The 23,637-nt window shown below is 42.4% G+C and overlaps 1 protein-coding gene across 1 annotated transcript; it reads right to left on the bottom strand.

The window, feature by feature from the left end:
• Window positions 1–6: 6 nt before the first annotated feature.
• plxnb1a (plexin b1a) lies at window positions 7–20,266 on the bottom strand. The gene is made up of 36 exons (XM_030767774.1): window positions 19,184–20,266; window positions 17,855–18,037; window positions 16,043–16,171; window positions 15,834–15,934; window positions 15,576–15,708; window positions 15,019–15,175; window positions 14,173–14,281; window positions 13,310–13,418; window positions 12,134–12,820; window positions 11,078–11,212; window positions 10,553–10,675; window positions 10,304–10,397; window positions 9,772–9,938; window positions 9,486–9,637; window positions 9,247–9,352; window positions 8,728–8,864; window positions 8,277–8,453; window positions 7,716–7,935; window positions 6,970–7,212; window positions 6,118–6,294; window positions 5,690–5,838; window positions 5,284–5,384; window positions 4,782–4,999; window positions 4,132–4,310; window positions 3,948–4,014; window positions 3,525–3,671; window positions 3,037–3,202; window positions 2,724–2,827; window positions 2,337–2,421; window positions 1,983–2,155; window positions 1,710–1,870; window positions 1,278–1,425; window positions 1,002–1,066; window positions 761–836; window positions 309–383; window positions 7–111 (listed from the first exon to the last, which is right to left on the bottom strand). Exons 1-36 carry the CDS (start codon window positions 20,264–20,266, stop codon window positions 7–9), a joined length of 6,441 nt encoding a protein of 2,146 aa, XP_030623634.1.
• Between the last annotated feature and the right edge of the window lie 3,371 nt (window positions 20,267–23,637).

The raw sequence follows: 23,637 nt of genomic DNA, 5'->3' as shown, positions 1-23,637 counted from the left end.
TACGAGTCAAAGATCTGTGACTTTATTCTCCACCGCTGCAGCTATCTGCTGGAGTCTGTAACCCAGCTGCATCTTCTGAGCTGTAGGATCCTCCTCTAGAGCAGTGATAATCTGAGGGAGAGACAGAGAGAGAGAGACAGAGAAAAAGAGAGAGAGGGTGAATGAGAGAAAGAGTGAGAGAAGAGAGAGAGAGAGAGAGAGAGAGAGAGAGAGGGGAAAAAGGAAAGAGAGAGACCTTTGTTGCTAGACTATTTGGAATAAAAAGTGAGAAGGAGAGCAAATAATGGAGACATGAAAAAAAGGCCGACCTGGTCATAATACTTGTTGATATACTTGTATAACTCATGCAAGGCCACAAGGCTATTCATCTCACTGGAGTAGTTCTGTGGAGGAGAGGAGAGACATGTATTGGATAATAACATTACAAAGAAACTCAGGTCTTGTCACAAGCCTTTATCACAATGTTATATGGAGTCTTCATGGCATCCATGACAGTGATCAGTGATGACAGACAGATAGATAGACAGACAGACAGACAGACAAACAGACAAACAAACAGACAGACAGATAGATAGATAGATAGATAGATAGATAGATAGATAGATAGACAGATGGACAGATAGATACTCATAGAATATCACTTTTATTGATACCACTATCCATTTTTTATTCATACGTCCATCTGTGTAAACACTGACATACTCATGTGAAGCACAGTGAAAGAATCAAATGGACAAGGGCTAAGTGACATTGGACTTACTCTGGATAACTCTGCAAGTGCAGAGTTCATTTCTTGGTCACTGGCAGATACTGTCTGTCGTATGTCTGCATAATACCTGTAGAAATAAAGAACAGGCATGTTTGAATTTGTATTCATGTGTACATCATAAATACATACATTTCGGTGTTATTTCGGCTTTAAATCTGTATTGTGTCTCAATCTCAGTCTCTTTTTGAGAGTGTGTTTGTGCGTGTGTGCGTGCATGTGCACATGTTCTTACCTCTCCACCATCTGTTTGTAGCGTGGGATGTCTCGAGCATACAGCAGCTTGTTAATAGGTGAATCCTGTTTATGACAAAGGACATTATGTTAACTTTTTGTAATGCTTCATTGGGCTCTGGGCCAACAATCCTCTCCTGTATTCTGACTGGTTACCCTTTCCCGTTCATTTTCTATTCTCTTTTGAGATAGATCATTTTGTCTGAACTATCTGCTTCTTGTTTGTGATTGCCTCACCATTGCCCATCCATTCTCTCCTCTTTTCTCATTGGCTCACCCTGCCAAGTTTGTGGTCCGCAATGGTACAAGAATCCATGAAGGTCTGGGCAATGACAGAGAGCACGGCGTCCACATTGTCAGAGGCTTGTACGTCAAAGACGAACTGTGGGTTCTTCAAGATGTTGATCCAGAACCTCAGGGGCAGACTTGAGAGACAGAAAAAACACTCACCCACATTTCTCACTCTCACTGCTAATGTAATTTTATGAATCTCTGGTTCCAATGCTACTTTATCTTTGACTTAAGGTGGAATTACATTTTTGCATATCACAAAACTGACACGTCAGGGACATCTTCCTATCTTCAGTGTGTGAACCTACACTTGAGATGACTGTATGTGACTTTACCTTGTTCTCAGATCAAGTTTATCACTATTGCTATTATTATTATTATTATTATTATTACTGTCATAATATTAGAAGGTTTTTACCTGTTGGTTTTCCATATGTGGATGGTATCAGGGTCAGTGATGTTGTGAAGCAGAGCTTGCTCATCTAGAAGATCGAAAAAATATTTCACGGCCAAGGGGACTGGCCGAGTAGTGCTAAGAATCACCTGGAAGAGGTCATCAACAAACTTCTGCAAGGTCCCCTGCAGTGAAGAGATGTGTGTGAGTGAATTGGGAAATTTATGAGTGTGTACAGCATGCGCATGCTCCATGTGTGTGTATGTGTGTGTGTGTGTGTGCGTGTGCGTGTATTACCTTCATAGACAGCAAGCGTGTGAGGTAAATCTCTGGTATAGCCTTGGCTCTCTCGCGTTCTCTCTCTCTCACACTGCCTCGTCTGTGTTTGGGCAGATCTGTCTCATCACTGGCTTTCACCAGGTGCCAAAGTCTGACCCCACCCTCTTCACCATCCTCCAGCATTGGTGTCTCTGGAGACACAGGATATACAATGAGAGAGAGAGAGAGAGAGAGAGAAAATGAACTATGAGACTATGGAGACGCATAATAAGTCAGTTACATTACGACTTTTTAAGTGTGACATGCTGTCCATCTTCAAACATGTGTTGCACAGTTAATGTATTCTTATTAAGTCTGGTCAGTGTGACTCACTCTCTCTGGCTATGTAGTCATGGCTGTTATGATGAGGTTGTTTGGACTGGCATGGCACCAGTGTCACCGTTGCACCATCAGGCACCTGCAAAAAAGCGATTCAGTTCACTACACAGTCACTACACGATTACATCTCATGATCTGCTAAAAGATCTTCATGACCATTTTCAAATTCCCAAATGAAACAGTATACTTCAGCACGCTGTAATATCTGTCTGAACAGATGGCAATAGGAAGCACTACTCTGAGGGAGCACCGTGCACAGAAGTACTCCCTGGGTTACAGGTCTAAATTTAAACAGAACTTTGTGTCATAACAAAGTAAACAATGCTACCAACAAAGTGAGATATTTAGCTCAGGCTGAATGTGGCCCAGAAAATGACAGACCTTATAATGCTGCAGAGTGTTGACACGTTTCCACGATCCCTGCACAACTGATGTTAAATCCTCATCGGACAGAATCAGATGACCAGCCATTCCTGCCCTCCACTCTGTGAAATAAAGTTACAAAAAACTTCATTATCCAAATATATATATATATATATATATATATGTGTGTGTGTGTGTGTGTGTGTGTGTATACACACATATATACACATATATCCATTTATATATCCAGATCAGTTCAAAAAAACATGCTAAAATTTTTAACTGGGTAACAGAAAAGAGAGAGAAAAGGTGAGCTCAGCGGGTGGTTTACCCAGATGGAGAGAGTCTGCATGGGGACGCTGGGAGAAGGATGTGCCCTTCCACGTCTGCTCCAGAATCTTCTCCTTCACCTGTGTGATGGTGTCACAGTCCAGAACCTTGGTAGGCACTGTCTGAGAAACATTGCAGCCCACTCCATTCACTAGCACATTAAGTGTCTGCAGAAAGAACAGATAACATTAAGTCATCAGAAACTGGACAATGTCAGCACACTTAATAGCTTGAATCAAAAAAATTGTATCTCCTTTTTCATTTTTTAACATGTGTTTGACGCATGCAAACATTCAGCCCTCATTAGAACATGCAGCATGGCATATACAGCATGTACTATTTCACAATAATACCAATCTCAAAAAAAACAGAGCAGTGAAGAATTATGTGAGGTGCCCCAAATGATAAATGGTGTCCTCAGTGGTTAAATATTAGTATTTTTATATATATATATGTATGTATGTACGTATGTATACAGGACTGCCTTACCAACGTTCGATACTCCACATCCTCCCGGAGTAGTCTGTTGTCATTGAGTGTGTATTTGGCCTTTCCTGTGACTGCATCCACAGGACCTTTATCAACCTGGTGTTTTATAGCTTTGAAGAGCATGTACAGGGGCTCGCCCGCCGAATCCTGCCAAAGAACAGAAACATCACACATTCAGTCAAAAATACTGTGCCTGCCCCTCCTCTCTGCCCTTTTCCCAGTCTTGTGTATAACTGTGGAGAGCACAACGGAGAACTGACCACTTTTCAAAATGCTCTTGAAAGAGAAGACAGGAGGCCAGTTCAGTGTGGGAGGAAGCAATCTGTTACAACTGCTGAATTCTACCATTCATGCTCTGGTGTTTAAAACAGCAATCTAGGAAAGCCCTGTATGCACTACAGGCTATGAAAGATTGAGGCTCACCCTGAGGAATGAGTAGAGGCAGATGGACATCCAGTTGGTCAACAGTTTCTCCACCACTGACTCCGTTCTGCAACAGATGGACAGAAAGGGAAGCTTAACCAGCAAACAGGACCAAAACCGGCATTTAACAAGGACCTTTAGCTATCCTCCAGCTACTGCCTAAAGCTCATGCCATTGTGCTCACCTCCTCAGCATGAGTTTGGGGTTCTTGGTGGTGTACTGCTCCACTAAATGGCTGAGCAGGGTCTTTAGGATATCAGTGAAATATTCCAATTTGCTGTGCAATGCCACTGTGAGGAGGGAGGCCACGTAGGCACGGTCACGTGGTGAAAAGGTACGCTGGCCTTCGAGGGTATGAATAAACTGCGGGGCAAAAAGATGAGTGCAACTTCATAAGACCGAGGATGAGGTGAATCCACTATTTTTTCTTTACTATCATCATCATGTAGAAAAACTGTATATGAGAATTACAACAGCACGTCCAACGATGTTCAGCACCAACAGCCATTTAAGGCCACATTTGCTCATTATAAAAAATTTACTTGTAGCATATGTTGACAATATTTGTACAAGCAAAACTGTTTATCTGAGAGTGAAGAGACCAGCCATCACGTGATGAGGGGATTAATACACATGAAAGATTTCAGCACTCTTCAGCTTTGTCATACATGGTGTGTCCAAGGGAACTGTGTCATGTGGAAATAATTACTGGCTTCACACGAACTTGAGGAAATATGCATTAACTTCAGCTAAAACAACTGAGATGACTTTTGTTCAAAGAGAAAAAATGGGAAAAGAGACACAGAAAACAGCATATGTTAGATGCCCGACTACCTTTGTGAGGAAGAGTTTACTGTTGAGTAGGTTGGAGAGCTGAACTAGGCCCTGTTCCACGGTTGCCCGGCGACACGCTTGCACATCCAGTTCACGCCTCAGGGGCGACTCCCGGTGGCCAGGGAAGAAAATCCTCTCGGCGTATGTGCAGTAATCGAGGAATGGAATACCAGAACCCACTAGATCACTGGACATATCCATCATCTCGGTCATAAGATCTGCAGATGTAACAGGAGTCACTCAAATGGTCTTGTGTTTCTTTGTACCTCCTTTTGAAGAAGTCTTTAAAAATAGACTGATAGTGATTACAAAATAAAGGCTCAAAATTCAGATGAACAAAATAGCTTCCTGCTTTTACAGCAATAAATGTAAACTGCCTAGTATTATCCTTCATGAATGGCAAATCTGCACCAGACACTTAAAGTGCATGCAAGCTATGGGAGACTGTGTACATAGTCTAACTCTACTACAGACAATATTTTGTGAAATTCAGATGTCTCACCTGTAAACTCTTTCTTGCAGCGATCTCTCACACTAGTCTCCAGGTTTTCCAGTTGGATCTGTACTTTCTTATAATCTCTCAAAGCCTGTTTGCTCTTCCTCCTGTTACACCCAGAGACAGACATCATGAGGACTCCACATACCTAATCAAGGGATATTACAGCCTGCCACGACGCTTTTACATCCAGAACCAAACTAAACACCAAACAGTCGCTGAGTTTGTCAGTTGATCCATTACTTCTTAATGGCTCTTTGGTACAGATGGTGTTAAAAATCTATTTTTCCACATAACACTTTCCTTCACCAGTGGTGAACTGTTGCAGCCTCATTCAAGTCTTACAAACATGTCCAGAGCAATGTAAATGTTACATAAAACAATGAATATATGTATTTATCAAGCCAAATACCTGTATATGAGCACAATAACCAGAACCAATAGGGCAACAATGGATGCACCAACACCGACGCCGACCTGGGCCTCCAGAGGGAAAGTGGACTGGCTCTGGGAGTCATACTGCACTCGGCCCAAAGAGAAGTTTAGACGACCCATCCATACCTACCCAACAGAACATACAGCAGCAGAGTGAGAAAAAGAGAGAGGGGGAGGGAGATAATTAATACTCTTAAAGCACTGAAACAAAAAAGCAAGGATGATCAGCCAGGTCTAGCCTATCATCAAGAGTAGAATTTCAGAAACAATGTTTTACCAACGAGTCCCTTACTTGGATTTAAGCAGAACCCTTTGGTCCTGTGTTTACAAGTTGAATTAATAAATTAGAGTGATCAAATTAATCAAATGGCTTACTGGAAGCAGTCCTGGATTATTAGAACTCACTGTGAATTCTGGGAGTGTCTCAGGACCTTCACGCTGATTGGCCACTGTCGCTAAAGGTTGTTGAGCTGGCGGTTCACAATACAGGTGATTATGAGTTAGAGTCTTCACAACACACACACCTTGTCCAATCAGAGCCACCACTTCCTCCTTAAAGATAGCCAGGTCTAAGTTCTCCCCCTATGAAAACAAGAGACGAAATACACAAGTTTAATTAGGTAACTTTACATGAAATCGAGCAACTGTCCGACTACCTGACAACCTTGACTGAATCAAGCACTTGTTACCAACTTAACACAAGTTTGAATAGTGTTTTCAACTTAATTATTAAGCTGTACAATGTACTGGCTATTTTCTGCGACTAGCTAATATATGATGAGAGATGACTTGTGAACAAGTCACCGAGTGATAAAAAGCGTAACTTTTACCTTCACTACAGAAAATATCTACTGAGAAAAGCCACTGGGAAAACTACTGATCATCATCTGCTTACTGCCAGCACGCAGTGCCAACTGTCATTACCATGACATTACAAGGACGTTCTGAACCCAGTAAAAGCCTAACAGCTCTTTAAATGCCTAAGTGAATGGACCAATATAGAGATTGTACAAAAAACACTGAGGTACTTGAGAAATTCAACTCATGTAGAATTTGAAATATTTCAAATTCAGATGCAGTTTTAAATATTTCAAAAGCACACAATTGTGAAACATGCTGCTTCCTGTCACACAATGCGTTAAGAAACACTGTATTTAATTTTAAAAGTCTACACAATAGGTGACATCCCTCTGAGCATCCCTGACACACAGTGTAGTAACACAGAGAGTTTCTGCATTTAATGACAAACTGGCTAACCTCTACAGAGATGATGCTTCCAGGTTTGTGGCGGTAGGGCTTGCTGGGGTCCTGCTGGTTGAGTGGATGGAGGACAGGGTTTGGTTCATAGCTGAAGCTGCTTCCACTCACTGTCTCAAAGTTGAAAAGGAGATTGTCTAGAAGGAAGTCCACTCTGACTGTAGCATGTTGAGCCTCTTGGCCCACGGCCGGTGTTGGACACAGGATCAGCGAGGAACTGTTTACCGTACAAGGCTCCTCAAACTAAAGGACAGTGGGACAAACACAATAGCAGTAACAACAGAGAATTTAACAGTAAAAAAAGCAGAGAACTGGTAACAAGAAGGCTCCATCAGAGTACAAACTATGGAATTAGTGTTGGCTTACTTAACTCAGCTTCATTCTGTGATCAATTGACTCTCAACTGGCATGCGGACTGGTCTTTGCTTTACTGCGCGTTGTCGATTATGATGGTAGTAATTAAATTTCCATGTTGTAAATTAGAAAATTATTCTATTCTATTCTATTCTATTCTATTCTATTCTATTCTTAAAAAAAATGAGTGCCCAAAGTCCTGGAGGGTTGTAGTGCTCTGCTGCTTCCTCCTTACCTCTAAAACAGGGCCTAATTTTTACCTTGAAAACTGATCTGTAAGAGACTACAAAAGAGACTACAAAAGTGAGCTAACCGGACAATCAGCAGGACTGGATTTGGGGACCTTTGCCCTAACACATTTCTATATACAGTTAACACACATATCAGCCCACCTGTTTCACAACACACAGGCTGTTTAGAGGGCAATCTGCTTCCGGAACTATCCTCCGGTGCCTGATAAGAGGCTGATCTCTCTCTTCTGATCTGTCACTCTTCCTCCTCCTCCTCCTCCGCTTGTCCATACGAGGCTCTTGTGGAATCAGAGTCACACGGATTTGTGGCTCCTGCACAACATCAAGATGTTCACCTGACACTCGGATCACACGTCCACCGCTAAAGGAGGGGAGAGAGAGGGATGGGGGATCTTTATATGTCACACATCATATAGAGGTAAATCTAATACTCTGTATTTGTACATTTTGTGCCTTGCAATGCAAATAAATCATAATTCATATGAATCATATGATCGGTTGTAATCATATCTTTGACATACTTTGGGCAACATTCAACATTCAAAGATAATATTCCTGTTATTTTATGAGCTTCAGCACAACCTCGAATTGGTAGCTTGGCAAAGAAAGAAAGAAGGAAAGAAAGAAAGAAAGAAAGAAAGAAAGAAAGAAAGAAAGAAAGAAAGAAAGAAAGAAAGAAAGAAAGAAAGAAAGAGGTCTTACCTGTGGAAACTTTTTGAAGGGGCAGCATGAGTGATGTTGGGATCTGGGGTGTAATGATAAAGGGGGATCTGTAGATGGCGCTCAGCTCTACCAAAACGCACAGTCACTCCGTGTTCCCCTGTCCTATTGCTAGCACCCGTTATACATCTGATTTGCCCATCCTGTGACTGAGAGGAACTGCACGGTACAATGCAAAACAACATTTAAGTGAATGAAATATTTAAAATACCAACATTAATTCCTTTATTCTCTTATTTTAAAACAATAACTGGTTTGGATGAGTAAGGTAAGGATCTGGTGCCTGGCAGCAAGACTGGACATTTGTTAGAAAAGTTTAGCACATAGTCCCCAAAGCTAATTTTATTACCTGCAGTATGAGAGGGATTAGCATGTACCTTTCATGTCTAATTTGATATCTATGTTACAGGAGGGGTCAGCAGGCAGCACTCACATGAGGCATGGTACTCCTCCTATGAGAATGCTGATCTCACTGAGCTGACCCGTCCTTAGGTTCCGACCCAGAATGGTTAGGGTCGTGCCTCCTGCCATTGGCCCCTTCTGAGGAAACAGCCCTGTGAGCACTGGGTCCTGATTTTCAGAGTAGAAGAATTCAAACACATTAGATTTGAGTTTTGAACACCTAAAGTAAGCCTATATTTGTACAACCAAAGAAAGCCAATGAAAACATGGACATTTAGTTAATATAGGCCCCAAAATTGATGACTGATCATTTGTTTATTATCTGGGTTGTCATTTGGTGTTAGGTGCACGTTTTCTGGTTAAAAAAAAATCTAAAATCTAAATCCGATTTATTGTTTAGGAGTTTAATTTATGTTGTTTTTTTTAAATGTATTAGAATTCAGCAAAAGGTAAAATCTGCTTTTTCTTTTGTTGGTTTGTAAAGATAATACACCCAGTGCTCTCACACTGTCCAGGTAGAGGTAACACACGAAAAGGTAAAGGCATTTACTTGGAAACTAAATTGCTGCCCAGACAGTCCAAGTCCTCCCCCCGTGACCTTCACAGACACCTGGCCACTCCGTTCACCTCCACTGGCTGTGGTCTCACACACAATGCTGAGAGAGCAAGAGAAAGAGAGACAGAGAGAAAGGTTAAGAGTAATATCTTAATTAAGTTCACTGAAGGATATGTGGCTGGTGTGTGCATGGCATGTAAAAACTGACCACAGGTCAGAAAGAAGTGCATTACCTAGAAGAGACCTCATATCTGCTGGGGAGGACTGTGCAAGGTACCCCAGCTACAGTGACAGAGTGTTGAATATCCTCTGCCCTCTGGCCAAGGTTCGAACCAGACACAGTGATCACGGTGCCTCCCTCCACTGGACCAGACAGCGGCTCAATCTGTAACAAAACAGACTGCATCAGAATTGTGCATCACAGAAAGAAATGACCTCTACACTCAGATATACATAATACATACAGGCACATTAAAATACTGTATCTGTGCACACACCCATGCAGGTACAAATACGCACCAGGCGGATGTGGGGAGCTGGGCAGGTTTTTTGGATGAGGTCTGTGCAGGAGTTCTTGTAAACACAGCTGGAGTGAGTTCCCTCACACCACACACAGCCGTACTGCGGACTGGCTGTGTGACAGCGACTGCAGTCTGAGCGGCCCACTGAACAGTTATACAGTCGCACTGGAATACATGACACACGCAAACAAAAACAATTTAACTATACAATACAGCCTCAACGAACTATACAGTAGAACCATATCTTAATGTGTGACAGAGTGTCAACCAACAACAGAGTCCCACCTCCCTGGATTACACTGAAATACACTGTATCACATGTAGCATGAGTAATTCTTTATGAAAATACAAGGTTAAACATGGAGACCATTTTGTTTGCTTCAGGCTTAAATACTTGAAACTGTACTAAAAACAGATAAGCTGAGCTAGTCTAACACTTGATGATTTTATTTGCAGGTGTCAGCTCTTTTTTGAGCAAATGTTTCAGAGCTGTTGCTATGATACATTTTAACTGCTAATGTAGATCTTACCGTGCAGGTCTGGTGTGGTGTCCACTGGGGAAGACTCTCTTCTTCTAACTGATACTAATGCCCTGTATTCCTCCACAGCGGCTGAATAGGAATACTGAAACATTCAAACAAAGACTCATCTATGTCCCTAATCTTCATACAAGATCAGCATTCATCACAACATATTCTGAGAGTAAGAAAAAGTATGATTGATTAGTTTTTGTTATTTATAGTATATAATTAAAGATTACAAAGTTTTGCATCTGAAACCTGGTGAAGTTGGCATGTGATGAAGAAGAGTGCGGGCTGAGATTCGTCTGTCTCCACAAACGCGTCCACCACCACTGCCCTGCCCTCTACTGCAAGCACACACTCGTACTCCAGCTCTTCATCCTGCACAAGTAAACAGACAGATTAGTACAGGTGTATGCACACACGTTTCACATAAAACAAACAGAGGGGTGAATCATTTGATTTGACCTAAAGGTGAAGTGGCAGGTCTTAGTCTATCTGGCATGGGTGAAAGGGCAGGAGTTGAGCAACCTGGTGGAGTTGAAAGGGCTAACAAATGCTATGAACTAACAGGGAAGGGATGGGTCCTCTTCCACCTGGTATAAGTAAAGTAATGGGTCTCAAGCTACCTGGGGTGGGTAAAGAGGTTGGTCTGAGGAGGTAAAGGGGATGGTCCACAGGTGTACGATACAAGTACAGGGGTGGGTCTTAGGCTTTCTGATAGAGATACAGGATTGGGTCTTTGGCTGTCTGGTACAAATACAGGGGTAGATCTGAAGATACCTGGTACAGGTGGAGGTTGCGTCCCACTAGAGTGATTTTTCTCTCCACATTAACAGGCAGGAGGGCAGAGCCTTGTACACTTTCCACACATGGACAGGCGAAGGGTCCCCCACTCACAAAGGCACCCTCGTCTCCCTGCTCACACAGCATTCGACATGTTACACAGTAAACACACACTAAACATTGTCTCTGTAAGATGTCAGACAACTTGTGAAAATTCGTGCGGGAATCAGTGACTAGGCTGTTTTTTTTTTCTTTTTCACACTTATATTGTAGTTAGATGCTTCATTCTGGTGAGTTAACACACTTTATAGAAAACTGACTATCCTGCTATAACGGCATTGTATCTGTAATGTAGCTACAACACATGAAAAGACAGAGTAAGAGAACAACAGTTATACATTTTGTTAAAAGAGAACATAGAGTTAAAACTTTATTTAACTCTCCTAAGTTTCTATAAAGAGAGACTTCACGAGTACAAAAGTGTAAAGGAGCAAAAAATCACATTATGAAAACACGCTTTTTAGTGGGTTTGTGTGGTTAAACAGTGACATCTTAACACAAACATGGGTTGGGGTTGGGTTGTTGAACACACATATTAGGAAAACAGGACTAGACAAAGGGGAAAATGATCTATCAAACACCCAATCACAAAACTAGAGACAGTGACTAAACTGACAATATTTGTTTAACAGGTCCAACTGAGTAGAGGGCTGCAAGGTACTCAAGACTATATTTAACAAAATGTTTCCTCATGTGTAGCTGTAGCATTTCTGTCTTTTTTTTTCAACACACAAAATGTGTCAGTAGTTGTCCAACAAAAACAGTAACTGGGCAAGATCTGCTCCCCTGTGGTATGATGGAACCCCTGAACAGAGTCATATATAAAAAATGTCTTTTGGTATTCGGACTGCTAACCAACTGGACATCGCACAGCCAACTGTTTTTTCTATTTCTACTTGAAAACATTGCTACTGGTCCCATTAGCTGCAGCACAGCAACCATCCAGCAAGCACAAGTTGATCTGTGACAGCTAGCAAGGGGACCCAAACTCACCGGAAGGTAAAAAGCTGCAGAGTCGGACTGATAGTCCATGTCTGGGTCATGTGGGAACTGGGTCAAGTCATGACCTGACTCGCCATCGCCAGATGGAGCAGTGGCTGAGGACACAGGGACACCTGTCTCAAACCCACCATCATCATCATCAACATCATCAAACGCAACAGCAATCTGAGGTGAGGCACTGTCATAATCGGGTCTGGCCAGTGAGAAGTTATTGCTCTCAGTGGTTGTGGGTGGAGCTTCAGTAGACATGTCCATCCCAGGCCCCGCCCCAACTGTTACTGCCACTGTGAAGCTGGTCTCGCCTTGGGGCAGCTCGGTCTCTTCATTTACACTTAGGCTGGGTGTAGAAAGTGAATCCGACTGCTGTCTCTTCTCAGTACTGTTTGGGAGGTGATAGGTGTCTGTTATCAGGGTAAAGGCCAATGGGGGTACTGTGGTCTGGTTCGGTGTGGTGAGGGAGTGGTTCTCTGGGGCTGTGGTTGGCACCAAAGTCGTGGGAACAGCAGTGGGTTCAGGGGCGGAGGTAGGGTTCACTGACGGGGTTGTCATGGCGATTACTCTGGTTGTCAGTCTAATCTCAGTTGGGTGAGGTGGAGTCATAGGAGTTGTTGGCACTGTTGTCTGTGCAAATGTATCAAAGTCTTTTTCTTCAGGGGACACAGAGGTGGGAAGCTTGAACTTGTAGAGGAATAGACAGACCAACAGAAAGTGAAGAAAACAAGATGGTGGAAAATAAATGGGAAAATGGGGAAAACCAAAAATGAACATCACATCACATACACTAATGTAGACAGCTAAACACAAATGTACATACAAGACGCTTTGATGGTAAAAACAACACATGACAATATATTCGACTAGCAAGAGAACAACACATTAGCATGCACCGACACACTTATAAGGCTAATACTGCAAAGCAGCTCTCTACAAAGCACAGATTAGTGACTTTGCTACTAACATTTACACTACTTAATGTTATCTATATGACATTACCTATGACAATGCAATGAGACCATTTTTTTAAATTCAAGGGTATCATAAGTTATTCAACCCCTTATAACAAGCCAGATAAGAACTGAGTGCATAATCAGTCATACAAACTTCCCCTTATGAGACGTTTTCATAGAGAGGACTTATTGACTTGATTAGTTTAATAGTTTAACTCACATGCTTGTTGTAAATGATCACTCCTCTGTCACACATGGGCTTGTGTGTACAGGAATGCTGATGAATACACCAGTTGCACCTCCAGCGACTACTCACACATCCTCTACACCTGGGGATATGAGAGAGAGAGTGAGAGAGAGAGAGAGAGAGAGAGAGAGAGAGAGAGAGAGAGAGTTAGTTAGTGGGAAAAAATAACAGAGAGAGAAAGTCACTATAGCAAGGATCAGGAAAATGTCAGTATCAGTAGGGTTGATGATGCTCTTAATACTTATTTATTTAAGTTTAAGTTTTACAGTCTCTGTGGTCAACACATTATTCAGACATGCAGTTTGTGCACAGAGGAGGTATATACTGTAACCAGAGCTATGACAGTATCAGTGCTATCATGAGTGGAGCAGCTGCACTGACATCCCCCCCTCCCACCACCGCCTCCATGCCCCCTTTGGTGGGAGGAGGGGATCCTCATGATGATCAGTTCTCAATGTGCAACTCCTCCTTCCTGGAGTATGTAACAGTACTGGCAATGTGGCCTGTGCACATGACAATACAGCTTCAGTTTATACATCTCTGCTCTATAAATTCCTAAAATTCTTCCTTGAACTTCAAATTGTTTGGTTGTACAGTGTCTTCACACTGGCTTAGCACAAAATAGCTTGTTAAATGTCTTGGTAAGACTCATAATTGTGTTACCTGATGGTAAGATATTTCACTAATACAAAATTACAAAAGTGAGTGGTTATGCTTCATATACAGATAAATTGGTTAAGTGTAGTAATGTATAAAGGCACATAATGTTTACTGTACGTGTGTGTGTGTGTCTGTGTTTGTGGGTGTATGTGCGTGCATGTGTATGTATTACTTACGGCATGCTGGCAGACAGTTGCTGGACCAGAGAGCAGTCGTAGAAAGTGAACTCATGTTTGGCGACAGAGACATTTAGAAAACGTAGTGACAACACAACAGAGACAGAATCTGTCAAGAGAAACAGCATTAGTCAACAACTAAAAATCACAAACTAATTCTAGTCTAGTAGATTCATGAGGACATTGAGTAATAAAAAGAGGTGAAATGGCTGGCAGTGTTAAAAATCTATGCCTTCATCAGCACGTAGACAAAAAAAAAATGCATTGCCCCAGTTTTTCATGCCAGAAACATGCCACCTCATGTAAATGTTTTCAAGGAAGCTGTCTTGGGAGTATTCTGCTGAATAGGATATGTCAGTTAGCCAGTTAGCCCAAGGCAAAATTCAAGAGTGTTCAATAGGAATACTCCTTAGCTGTTCTCCTTTACATAATGTTGACTATGGTTATCTGGAAAAGTGAGCAATCCTACCCCTGCAATATCCCCCTGAGGTTCCAGACACATCTAACCATGGCCACAAGAATTCATCATGAAAGAATGCATTTACACCATTTGTCATCATTATTCACACTCTCGTACCAAAACAGATCTCAGATTTTTTTTTATTCTGACATAATACAAACAAAAAGATCTCTGATTCTAAGTCTGGGAATGTAGATTTTAATGAGGATGTAGGATTTGGGAAAGCTGTATCACAAGCAAAAGGAATGTTATACTAGTTGTGTAGACAACAAATCTCAAGTAAAGGAAACAGGACATTGCCAGTGAATACCATATTGTACATGGCATACATTCAGAGTGTGACTGAGATAATATAGAGCAGTCTAACATAGTAAGCTGTGCCCCACCCTTTCCCTGCGGTACTGGCGGAAGTTTCTGGGCCTCGGGGGTGGAACAGGTGACCTTTGAGCCCTGGACGATGGCTGAGCTCTCAGTATCCTGAAAAAAACACGAGTAGGCTTCCCCCTCATACAAAATGGGCAACCCTGGCACTTCCAGAACAATCTGTACACAGAATTAGAGGGGGAGAGAGAGAGGGGGGGGGGAGGGAGAGAGTGAGAGAGGGAGAGAGAGAGAGAGATTTAACCTACTAAAACCTACTTAAAAGTCAAAGCTGGAAGAGTTTTTTTTTAACAGAGCTGGACTTGTATGAAAGATATAATATTACAAAACAAAGTTTCCTCATCGTTCACGACTGCTTAAGAGGGCAAATATCAATGGTCATGAAAGGTCTACACTAGATATATAAAGCTGCTACAGCATTCTAAGGCATTTCTTTTTGAGGGTAAAACGCAGTGAGTCTCTTCAGATGAAAGGTATGAATCCCATGTATCTCGTATAAGGGATAGGATAAGGCTTAGCTTTAGAGTCAAACTCAGATTATGCTTAACTGAAGATTGCATACATTTCTTTGCTCTGCAAGGCTAAGGTTGTGATGACTGATAGACTGAACGCTTAAGCATTGCTGCTGCTGGTCAAAACTCCACAACCAGCGACTCAGTAATGATCCTCCAACACAGTCTGAACGAACACCACACCTGAGAAGACAGATGGAAAGAAAGAGAGAGTTATTATTTTAATCTTCATATTATAATAACTCTTTGTTCCTCTTTCATCCGTGCCATTTAGAGGACTAAGATGATAACGCTCCAGTGTCACTTACTTTCCCTCAAGCACACACCAGCCACAGTATGGGTCTCGCGCAGACAGACAGGAAACACAGTCTGTGTGTTTCTCACATTCTGCGACTGGCCACTTCTCCACCTACACATATTTAAAAGATCCCATGGTCACATGTGATGACCTGTAGTATCCAGCCGATAAATGTATGGTTTTACAGTGTGTGTGTGTGTCTGTATGACTAAAACTTACAGCATTGCTGGTCATAATGTACAGGTATCTTTGGGATGAGTCCAACAGCAGGTCACTGTTAATGGCAGACCCAGGCTGGACTGGAAGAGTTGAGTATTTATTTACCTCACCATTTGGGCCCAGGTAAACCTACAGCACAAATGTCAGAGAAACCATGAACACATGGCAGGTTCGTATTGTCAGTGAAAACATTCTCCTTTATCAATGAAAGCAAATGGGAACTGCTGAAGTTCCAGGCCAGCATTCTGAACTCCTGATTCCAGTTATTAGAGACCAATGCTTTTGAATTGGATGTTTGTGCATGGTTGTATTCAAGGTTGTATCAAGGCTAAATAACTATAACCAAAGAATTTACTATTTATCGGTGGTGTGGCAAATTGAGGAAACTGACACTGAGGTGTGAAACTGAGGCTTTTTAGTCAGGATGATCCTAACTATCCTCACTGAGACCCTCATTGACGAAGAGGAAAGTAGTGTGTATTTGCATATGTGGAAGTATATTGTAAGTCAGAGAGAAAGAGACAGAGAGAAGGAGAAGAAATAAATGATGATGGCTGAGGCTGGCAGACATGCCTGGGAATAGAATCCATCAGAAATTTGCCGTTAATGTTTCACGAATCATTTTACCACTGGAGTAGATTACAGCAGATGTGATTAGATGTCATTATATCTGATGTGTAGGGCAGGTGGGATGGTTAACCTTGTAAGAGACCTCAGACTAAGAGCTTCACACATCCAGAGCAGCCCAGGCTAGCCAAGCTTAACAGGATCAGCATTGATTTCAAGTTAACTTTAGAATATATTACATCCTGCAAGTCACACTACTGGGGAATGGGTGAATATCTGTGTGGGTGTGGATGCGTGCTGCAGTGTGTGTGTGTGTGTGTGTGTGTGTGTGTGTGTGGGGGGGGGGGGGGTGTGTGCGTGCGTGTGTGAGTGTATGCGTGCTGCAGTCTGTGTGTGTGCGTGTGTGTGTGTGTGCGTGTGTGTGTGTGTGTGTGTGTGTGAATGGTTGTGGGGGCGCGTGTGCGTGCGTGTGTGAGTGTATGTGTGTGTGCGTGTGTGTGCGTGTGTGTGTGTGTATGTGTGTGTGTGTGTGTGTGTGTGAATGGGTGTGGGCGTGTTTGTGTGGGTGAGTAGGTGGGTGTGGGCGTTTATGTAGCACAGCAGTGGAATTTGGTCCTGTAGTGATGAGATAATCCTGTTATAATGAGTTACTGCTGCCCAGCTGCATGACAGCCTTTGATCTCACAGCTAACAGAGCAAACATGCTAAGGCTCAGATGAGTTTGTAACATACTGGGCTAACTCAGTGTTCATTGGACTAATTCACTCTATTTTGGGCTGCCAAATTCTCTACAGGGTTAATAAAGCCTCTGCTAGGCTAACACAGATTCACCTGGGCTAAATTCGCCTTGTCAGGGTTAACACTGTGTCTGCTAAGCCTGCACAGATTCTGCTGGTGCTTCTGTTAGACTGTTCTCTTCAGGACTGATAGAGATGTTGACACCAACTGATAAAAGTAAAGGATGATCTTGGTTTTATTGCTGGGTTTATTGTTGTGTCCTGGATACAGGACAGCAAATGGCCAGAGGACAAGTGCCTCCAATGTGGTCAAGCTTGTGCCAGATTTGTGTAAGTAAAATGTTCATTGGAAAAATATCAAATAATCGTGTACGGCAAATTTGAGCTATTTGATATTTATTAATACATTGAGTCTGCTCTATTATGAGTAAGCTGGCAGCATCTGGATAAATCAGTCATTAATAAAGAGAGCCACTTTTGGTAGAAGGAGAAATTGTTAATCATTTACCTTTTGTAGATTTCCTTTGGAATCTCCCAGAAAAGCAATGGTGTGGCCTTCTCTCACACTGACAGCCACAGCAGTGAGGCGAGCAGACGGACTGTCCAATACTGCCTCAGCTTCCACTGGATCCCGATTTGCCATTGGGCTAGGAGTATGGTCAGAACCACAGGGATATGCCTTCAGTGTGTTCTGGAGATGAAAACAAATTTAGTTTTATCCCAAAAGGACTATTTCATGTTTGATATGTTTCAAGCTAAACCACATTTAAAGTTAGCTGATATTTTCCAGACTTCAGCTGGAAGATACATCACTAGCTTTAGTCCTATGTTAAACTGAAGGAGTGCTCTTTCACTTGAGTGCTACAATCTCTACACTGCTAGCTTTACAAAATCAAAGAAAACAGATCTGCCATGTCCTTGTAAGAAGTGAATTTGTGTGCGTGTGTGTGTGTGTGTGTTCGCGTGCCTGTGTACATGTGTGTGTGCGTATGTGAGTGAGAGAGTGAGAGAGAAAGGGAGAGAGGGTTGGGAAGGGATTACACAGAAAATAAAACTTGGCAAGGACTACATTAGATCAAACTGACAAAGAAAAAGAGAGGGAGGGAGAGGGAGGGAGGGAGAGGGAGGGAGGGAGAGCGAGCGAGAGAGAGGGAGAGAGAGAGAGAGTGTGTGTGTGTGTGTGGGTCTGTGTATGCATTTGATGAGACTGCTTGTTTACAGAATGTTCTGACAGAAAATGATCCATCTAAAAGACACTCTACCCCTGTGCAGACCTCATTAAAACTCTCTGCATTATTGAGCCTAACTGAACCTTAACGACCCTGTTAGGCAGAAATCCATGGACAAAGCACAGGCAGAGCTAGGGGTCAAACAGGGGTCACATGCTGGCATCTGGAATCCGTCTCTTTTTTGACTCCAGACTCATTAGGATTTCTGCCAATTACTGGCCTATCGTTCTTGCCCAATGAGAGCAGCAATTCAACCCACAGAAGAAAGCATTCCTCAATGGAGTCATGCCAGACATTCTGCCAAACCAATAAAGCAATTTTTTGAGACAAGATGTGCTTTATAGGGAAAATGATGCATCTTTGCATCTGTTCCTAGGCTCGGGCAAGCAGAAATGTAAGACCATCTTCTGTCAGTAGTTTCATTTGGTGAAGTTTAACATTAATGTGCCCTTAGAAGATCTGATCCAGAGCAGGTGCTCATCAAAAGCCAAAACAATGCAATAAACAGTTCCTCTGTTCACTGTAAGCACAAATTGAACTACCACCCTAGTCATATCACAATGTGGTTCACTTTAGTAGGCTGATAGTTTTGGTTAGCGTTTGCTTACCACGGGCAGGTTGGCACAGCTGGATTTCACTTCATACTCAATGTATGCCACTTTCACTCCTTCTCTCATGCCATCCTGTGTGTAGCAAAGGTCACGCGTAGCATCCATGTGCCTGTCAACTTCATCAAGGCCATACATACATAGTGCAGACTCCTCACTGGGACTGTTCGCCGCACTCACTGGTGTAGAGAACACCCCCATCAGGACCTGGTCATGTCCATCTGCTCCACCCACCTGTGCTGCCTGCAAAAGGCTATATCTTTTTCCAAGGGTGCGGGAGTGACATGCTAAAGGCACCTCCACATACGAGTAGTAAGACTGGTCGTCTACACAAACTCGTGACACATAGGTGCGATACTCCCGTGAGATGGATTTCAGATCACGCCGGTAGAACAGAAAATAGACAAAGCCATGTCTGGCGAAGGTTCCCACGAAATGATGATCATATTCAGACAGGCGTCCAGCTACAGCAAGTTTGGCAGTCTCCTCATAAGAGAAGATGAATTCACCAACTAACTGTCGGGTGGAGATGGGTGGCTGACTACCGGTGTAGCCCCGACCAACGTACAGAACAGGTGAGAGTCCATCTTTCGGCTGCACCACCAGCCCAACGGTGGTGACTGAGGGCTCGTTAGCGGCTACATACTGTGTGTCCACAGGCCTTTCAGCAGAGAACAGAACCTGGCTGATGGAGGCAAGACTACGGGTCTGGCAGGTGCCCTGATGGGCACTACCGCATGTGATGAGCTGTAAAGAGTAAGGGTCCACTAACAGGAGCATATTGTGGTTACTGACTTGCTTGGCTTGGGGACAGTTGTCCAGAGTAACTGGAGGAAGGCACTCTTTGCTATCTCTCACTGGGCCAGTCTGTACCTCAACCTCCAAACGCAACCCTTCCAGGCTGGCCAGTTGGAAGAGACGATCACGCGCTCCCACATACAGCGTGCCCACTGCAGGGTCTGGATGTAGGACTAAGTGCTGTAGAAGTGTATCATTGGCGGAGAAACGAGGGTACCCACTGTCTGCTGACACTCCAATTAGGCCAGAGAGGATGAAGAGAAGCAGGGTGAGGAAGAGGGCCATCCCCAGTAGCACTGCAACCACACTGAATAGAAGACGAGGAGTCAGAACATGCAACATGTCCACAGCAAAAAAAGAAAAAACTTCTCAGCTTGTTCATCGCCTTAGGAGATGAAGATGAACAACATCATGACCTGTTCATCTATAATCTCTAGCTGTACAGCATGACCAGTCCATGTATAATCTCTAGCTCATTAACTACGGAGTTCAAGTGACAGGCAGGCAGTTTGACAGGACAAAATGTTTGACATCTAAAATGAGGTAATTATGCAGCTATTATGTCACTGAAAGAATACAACAATGTGACTGTGTCAAAACCTTAGGTGGGTCAAAATGACTATAGGAACGAGCTATCAAACTATATCTAAATAAGAAGGACTGCTCACCATTTGTTGAAGATGTTGACCTAAGGACGCAACTCTCCTCTGGTTCAAACGGCAGCATAGCACATTTCTGAGGAATCAGTCTGGGCAGAAACAACACACAACATCACAAACCTGTAAATACAAAGTACTAAAATATTCCACATCTTACAGGTAATACTTAAAGTTTGCATTTATAATGCATGTAGAAGCATGTAGAGCAAGTGAGTACTTAAACAAAACCGTTAACTATGAAATCAGTGAACTGTTTAACAGCCTCAGCCTAAATTTGTGATGAGCTTTAAAATCAACTCAGATCTGATCTTCCGATGAATAATCAATGTCTAATTATTCATTGCACAAACTGGTTTCAGTTGATGGATTTCCACTGCTGTCTTTCCACCAAAGATCCAGAGAAGTCTTGATACAACAGGAAAGCAGAGGTGAGACAGAGTGAGGCTATGACTCTGAGAGAGGGATATTTTTTAAAATCTGGTAATTCCCATGAAACTCCCCTGCATGTCAGATACAGTGGCAGTTCCTTGCTCATTGGCTAATTAGGGGATGCCCTGAAGTGTTACCTAGTGTGGTGGGTTCATTTGCAAAAATCATCTGCATACATTATAATTATTTGCATATGCAAAACTGATGCAGTACAAACATCTTTACCAATTTTTAACCATGTTCCATGATTTCTTACTGCTTTGACTCAAACAAGCAAGCAGAGGTTTGAACAAGGGATGTAGTCTTAAATGTACTTATATTCACACTTGGAAAGAGTTAAATGAATGACACCACATACTCCCTATGTCACTGCGGCAAATTTTAAGAGAAAGTACAATTTAGGGATCAGTAAGAGACTGAGAAAAACTGAGTATGTCATATGTTTCATTGTGGATCAATGAAACAAGGACCAGCCCCAAAATGACCGGCACTTAAGCCAAATGCTCAGGATTCAAAGATGAAGGGCATTTGGACTCCACGGTCTGAACAGACTGTATTGTTTGGAAACTTTCCCGTGGGCAAAAAAACACCAGCACTGGCAGAGTAACCCCAGGCCTCAGGGGCATTCCTCACTCGGTAGAGGAGGGGAAGAATTCACCCCTCTGTCCATTTAAGAGGGTCAGACGGTGACCTCATATTTTTATGAGCTCTGGCAGAATGTCGTATCGTCACGGATTAAATTTCCCTCAAGCATGAGACACTAAAGTCGCACAATGGATATGAGAGCTTGTCACTCTTAGCGATTCAGAAATCTATTTCTCCAATTCTGGGACAATAAGCTCTTTCAAAAGAGCAAGAGTGGTACCCATATGGAATGGAGCAGTGTAAGGGAGGCCTTTGGAAATCTGACACTGATAGGTGTTTTTTCGCTCGAGCACACTTGTCCTTGAAAGGAAGGGTTTGAATTCCACTAGAGTGAGTCCATGGGTGGTGGTCTTCTGACCAGTTCAAGACAGTTCTTCATAAATGAACTGGTGAAATCAACTGAAATGTTTATTTTATTTTGTGTTATTTCCTTTTTTTTTTTTTTGTTACATTTTCATGCATGGATCATGATGTTGATCTATGTTAAGACATTACAACTACTACATTTGTTTTCACTGATACAGAAAAGAGAGAAATAGAAAGTCTGTAATAGAGAAGTCTCTTGCGATATAGTTATAAAGTTGGAAATGATAATTGCTCGTTGAATGAGATTAGTACTGTTGGCAGAGAGATGACATAACAGGAGGGAGAACTTGTCATGTTGTCAGGCAGACAGGTGATATATTTAGAGTAGGAAGAGATAGCTTTGCATACCAAGATACCAAACACAGCAGATTCATTTTCTAGCCCGTGTCTTCTGTTCTTTTTAAAACTGTCAAAAGATTTTGATTGATACTCTTTACTTTCAATACACACTATTAATTATCAGTAAGAAACAGCAGTCGGTATAAGAACCGTACCAGTTATGATACACAGTCAGCTGTAGGAGGAGCTGTAATGTCAAAAAGGCATAAGAGGAGTTGTGATGGCAGTAATCTAGAGGTTCAGAGCAGTTTAAACTGATATACACACTGATGGCCATATTGTTCCATCTCGAGTCAGCAGTCCTACGGCCCTTTTCCTAATCTCAGACAAAATGGGTAAAATGCCAAGACTGACTAAACAATATCGTTACGTTACTCTTACTGACACAATTGCAAGTGTTGGTAATATTACAGTCTTGGCAGCTGGGTGGAAACAAATTCTCCAAATGACCTCCAGTACATTTCAAAATAAGCATAAAAGAAATCTGCAATCAAATGGTATCTTGAAAACACTTGTAAAACAATGTGTAAGAAGTAATAAGTTCATAGAAGTAACAGTGGAAATGCTGTATACCGAAAGACAAGGGCAAGACTGCTATATTCAGAATAAGAGTTAAAAATGTAAGATGGCTGTGTTCTGAAATGTATCCGATCTACATCCATACTTTTTTAAGCATGAACACAACAGTAGCCTGTTATCCCTTCATCTCATCCACTTTTGCCTTTTGTTTCTCTCTCATGTCGATTTTTTTCCTCAGCCTTGCCCCTCTTTTGCTGTTAACCCCACCCTCATTAGCAGTTGTCATGACAATTGGCTCCTCCCCCTATATATAGCCCCGAGTGATATCAGTGAGTGAGAGAGCATGTGGGGACACATAGGGCAGAATAGTGCCCGTCTGTGCCCTGAGACCCTCTCAGTGGAGGTTGTCTGTTCCTGCCTGCTGGTGCCCAGTATTACACCTGGCATAGTGCCAGAGCAGAGAAAAAGACAGAGAAAGAGAGAAAGAGGCAGAAACAGAGAGAGACAGTGCGACACTGAGACAGGTGCAGCTGTTTTTTTCTGTGTGAAAAACAAAACAAAGAAAAATATATATATTTTTTTTCATTTTTCACTAACACACGTTAAGCTCTCAGCAGTGAGACAAGTGCAGTAAAGGGATATGTGCCACAACGCAGAGACAAATGAACCTGTAATTTATACTGACCAGAAAATAAGTGA

The sequence above is a fragment of the Chanos chanos genome, chromosome 3, assembly GCF_902362185.1.
Source record: "Chanos chanos chromosome 3, fChaCha1.1, whole genome shotgun sequence".
In the NCBI taxonomy this organism is placed as follows: Eukaryota; Metazoa; Chordata; class Actinopteri; order Gonorynchiformes; family Chanidae; genus Chanos; species Chanos chanos.
This window is presented reverse-complemented; position numbering and strand designations above follow the sequence as displayed.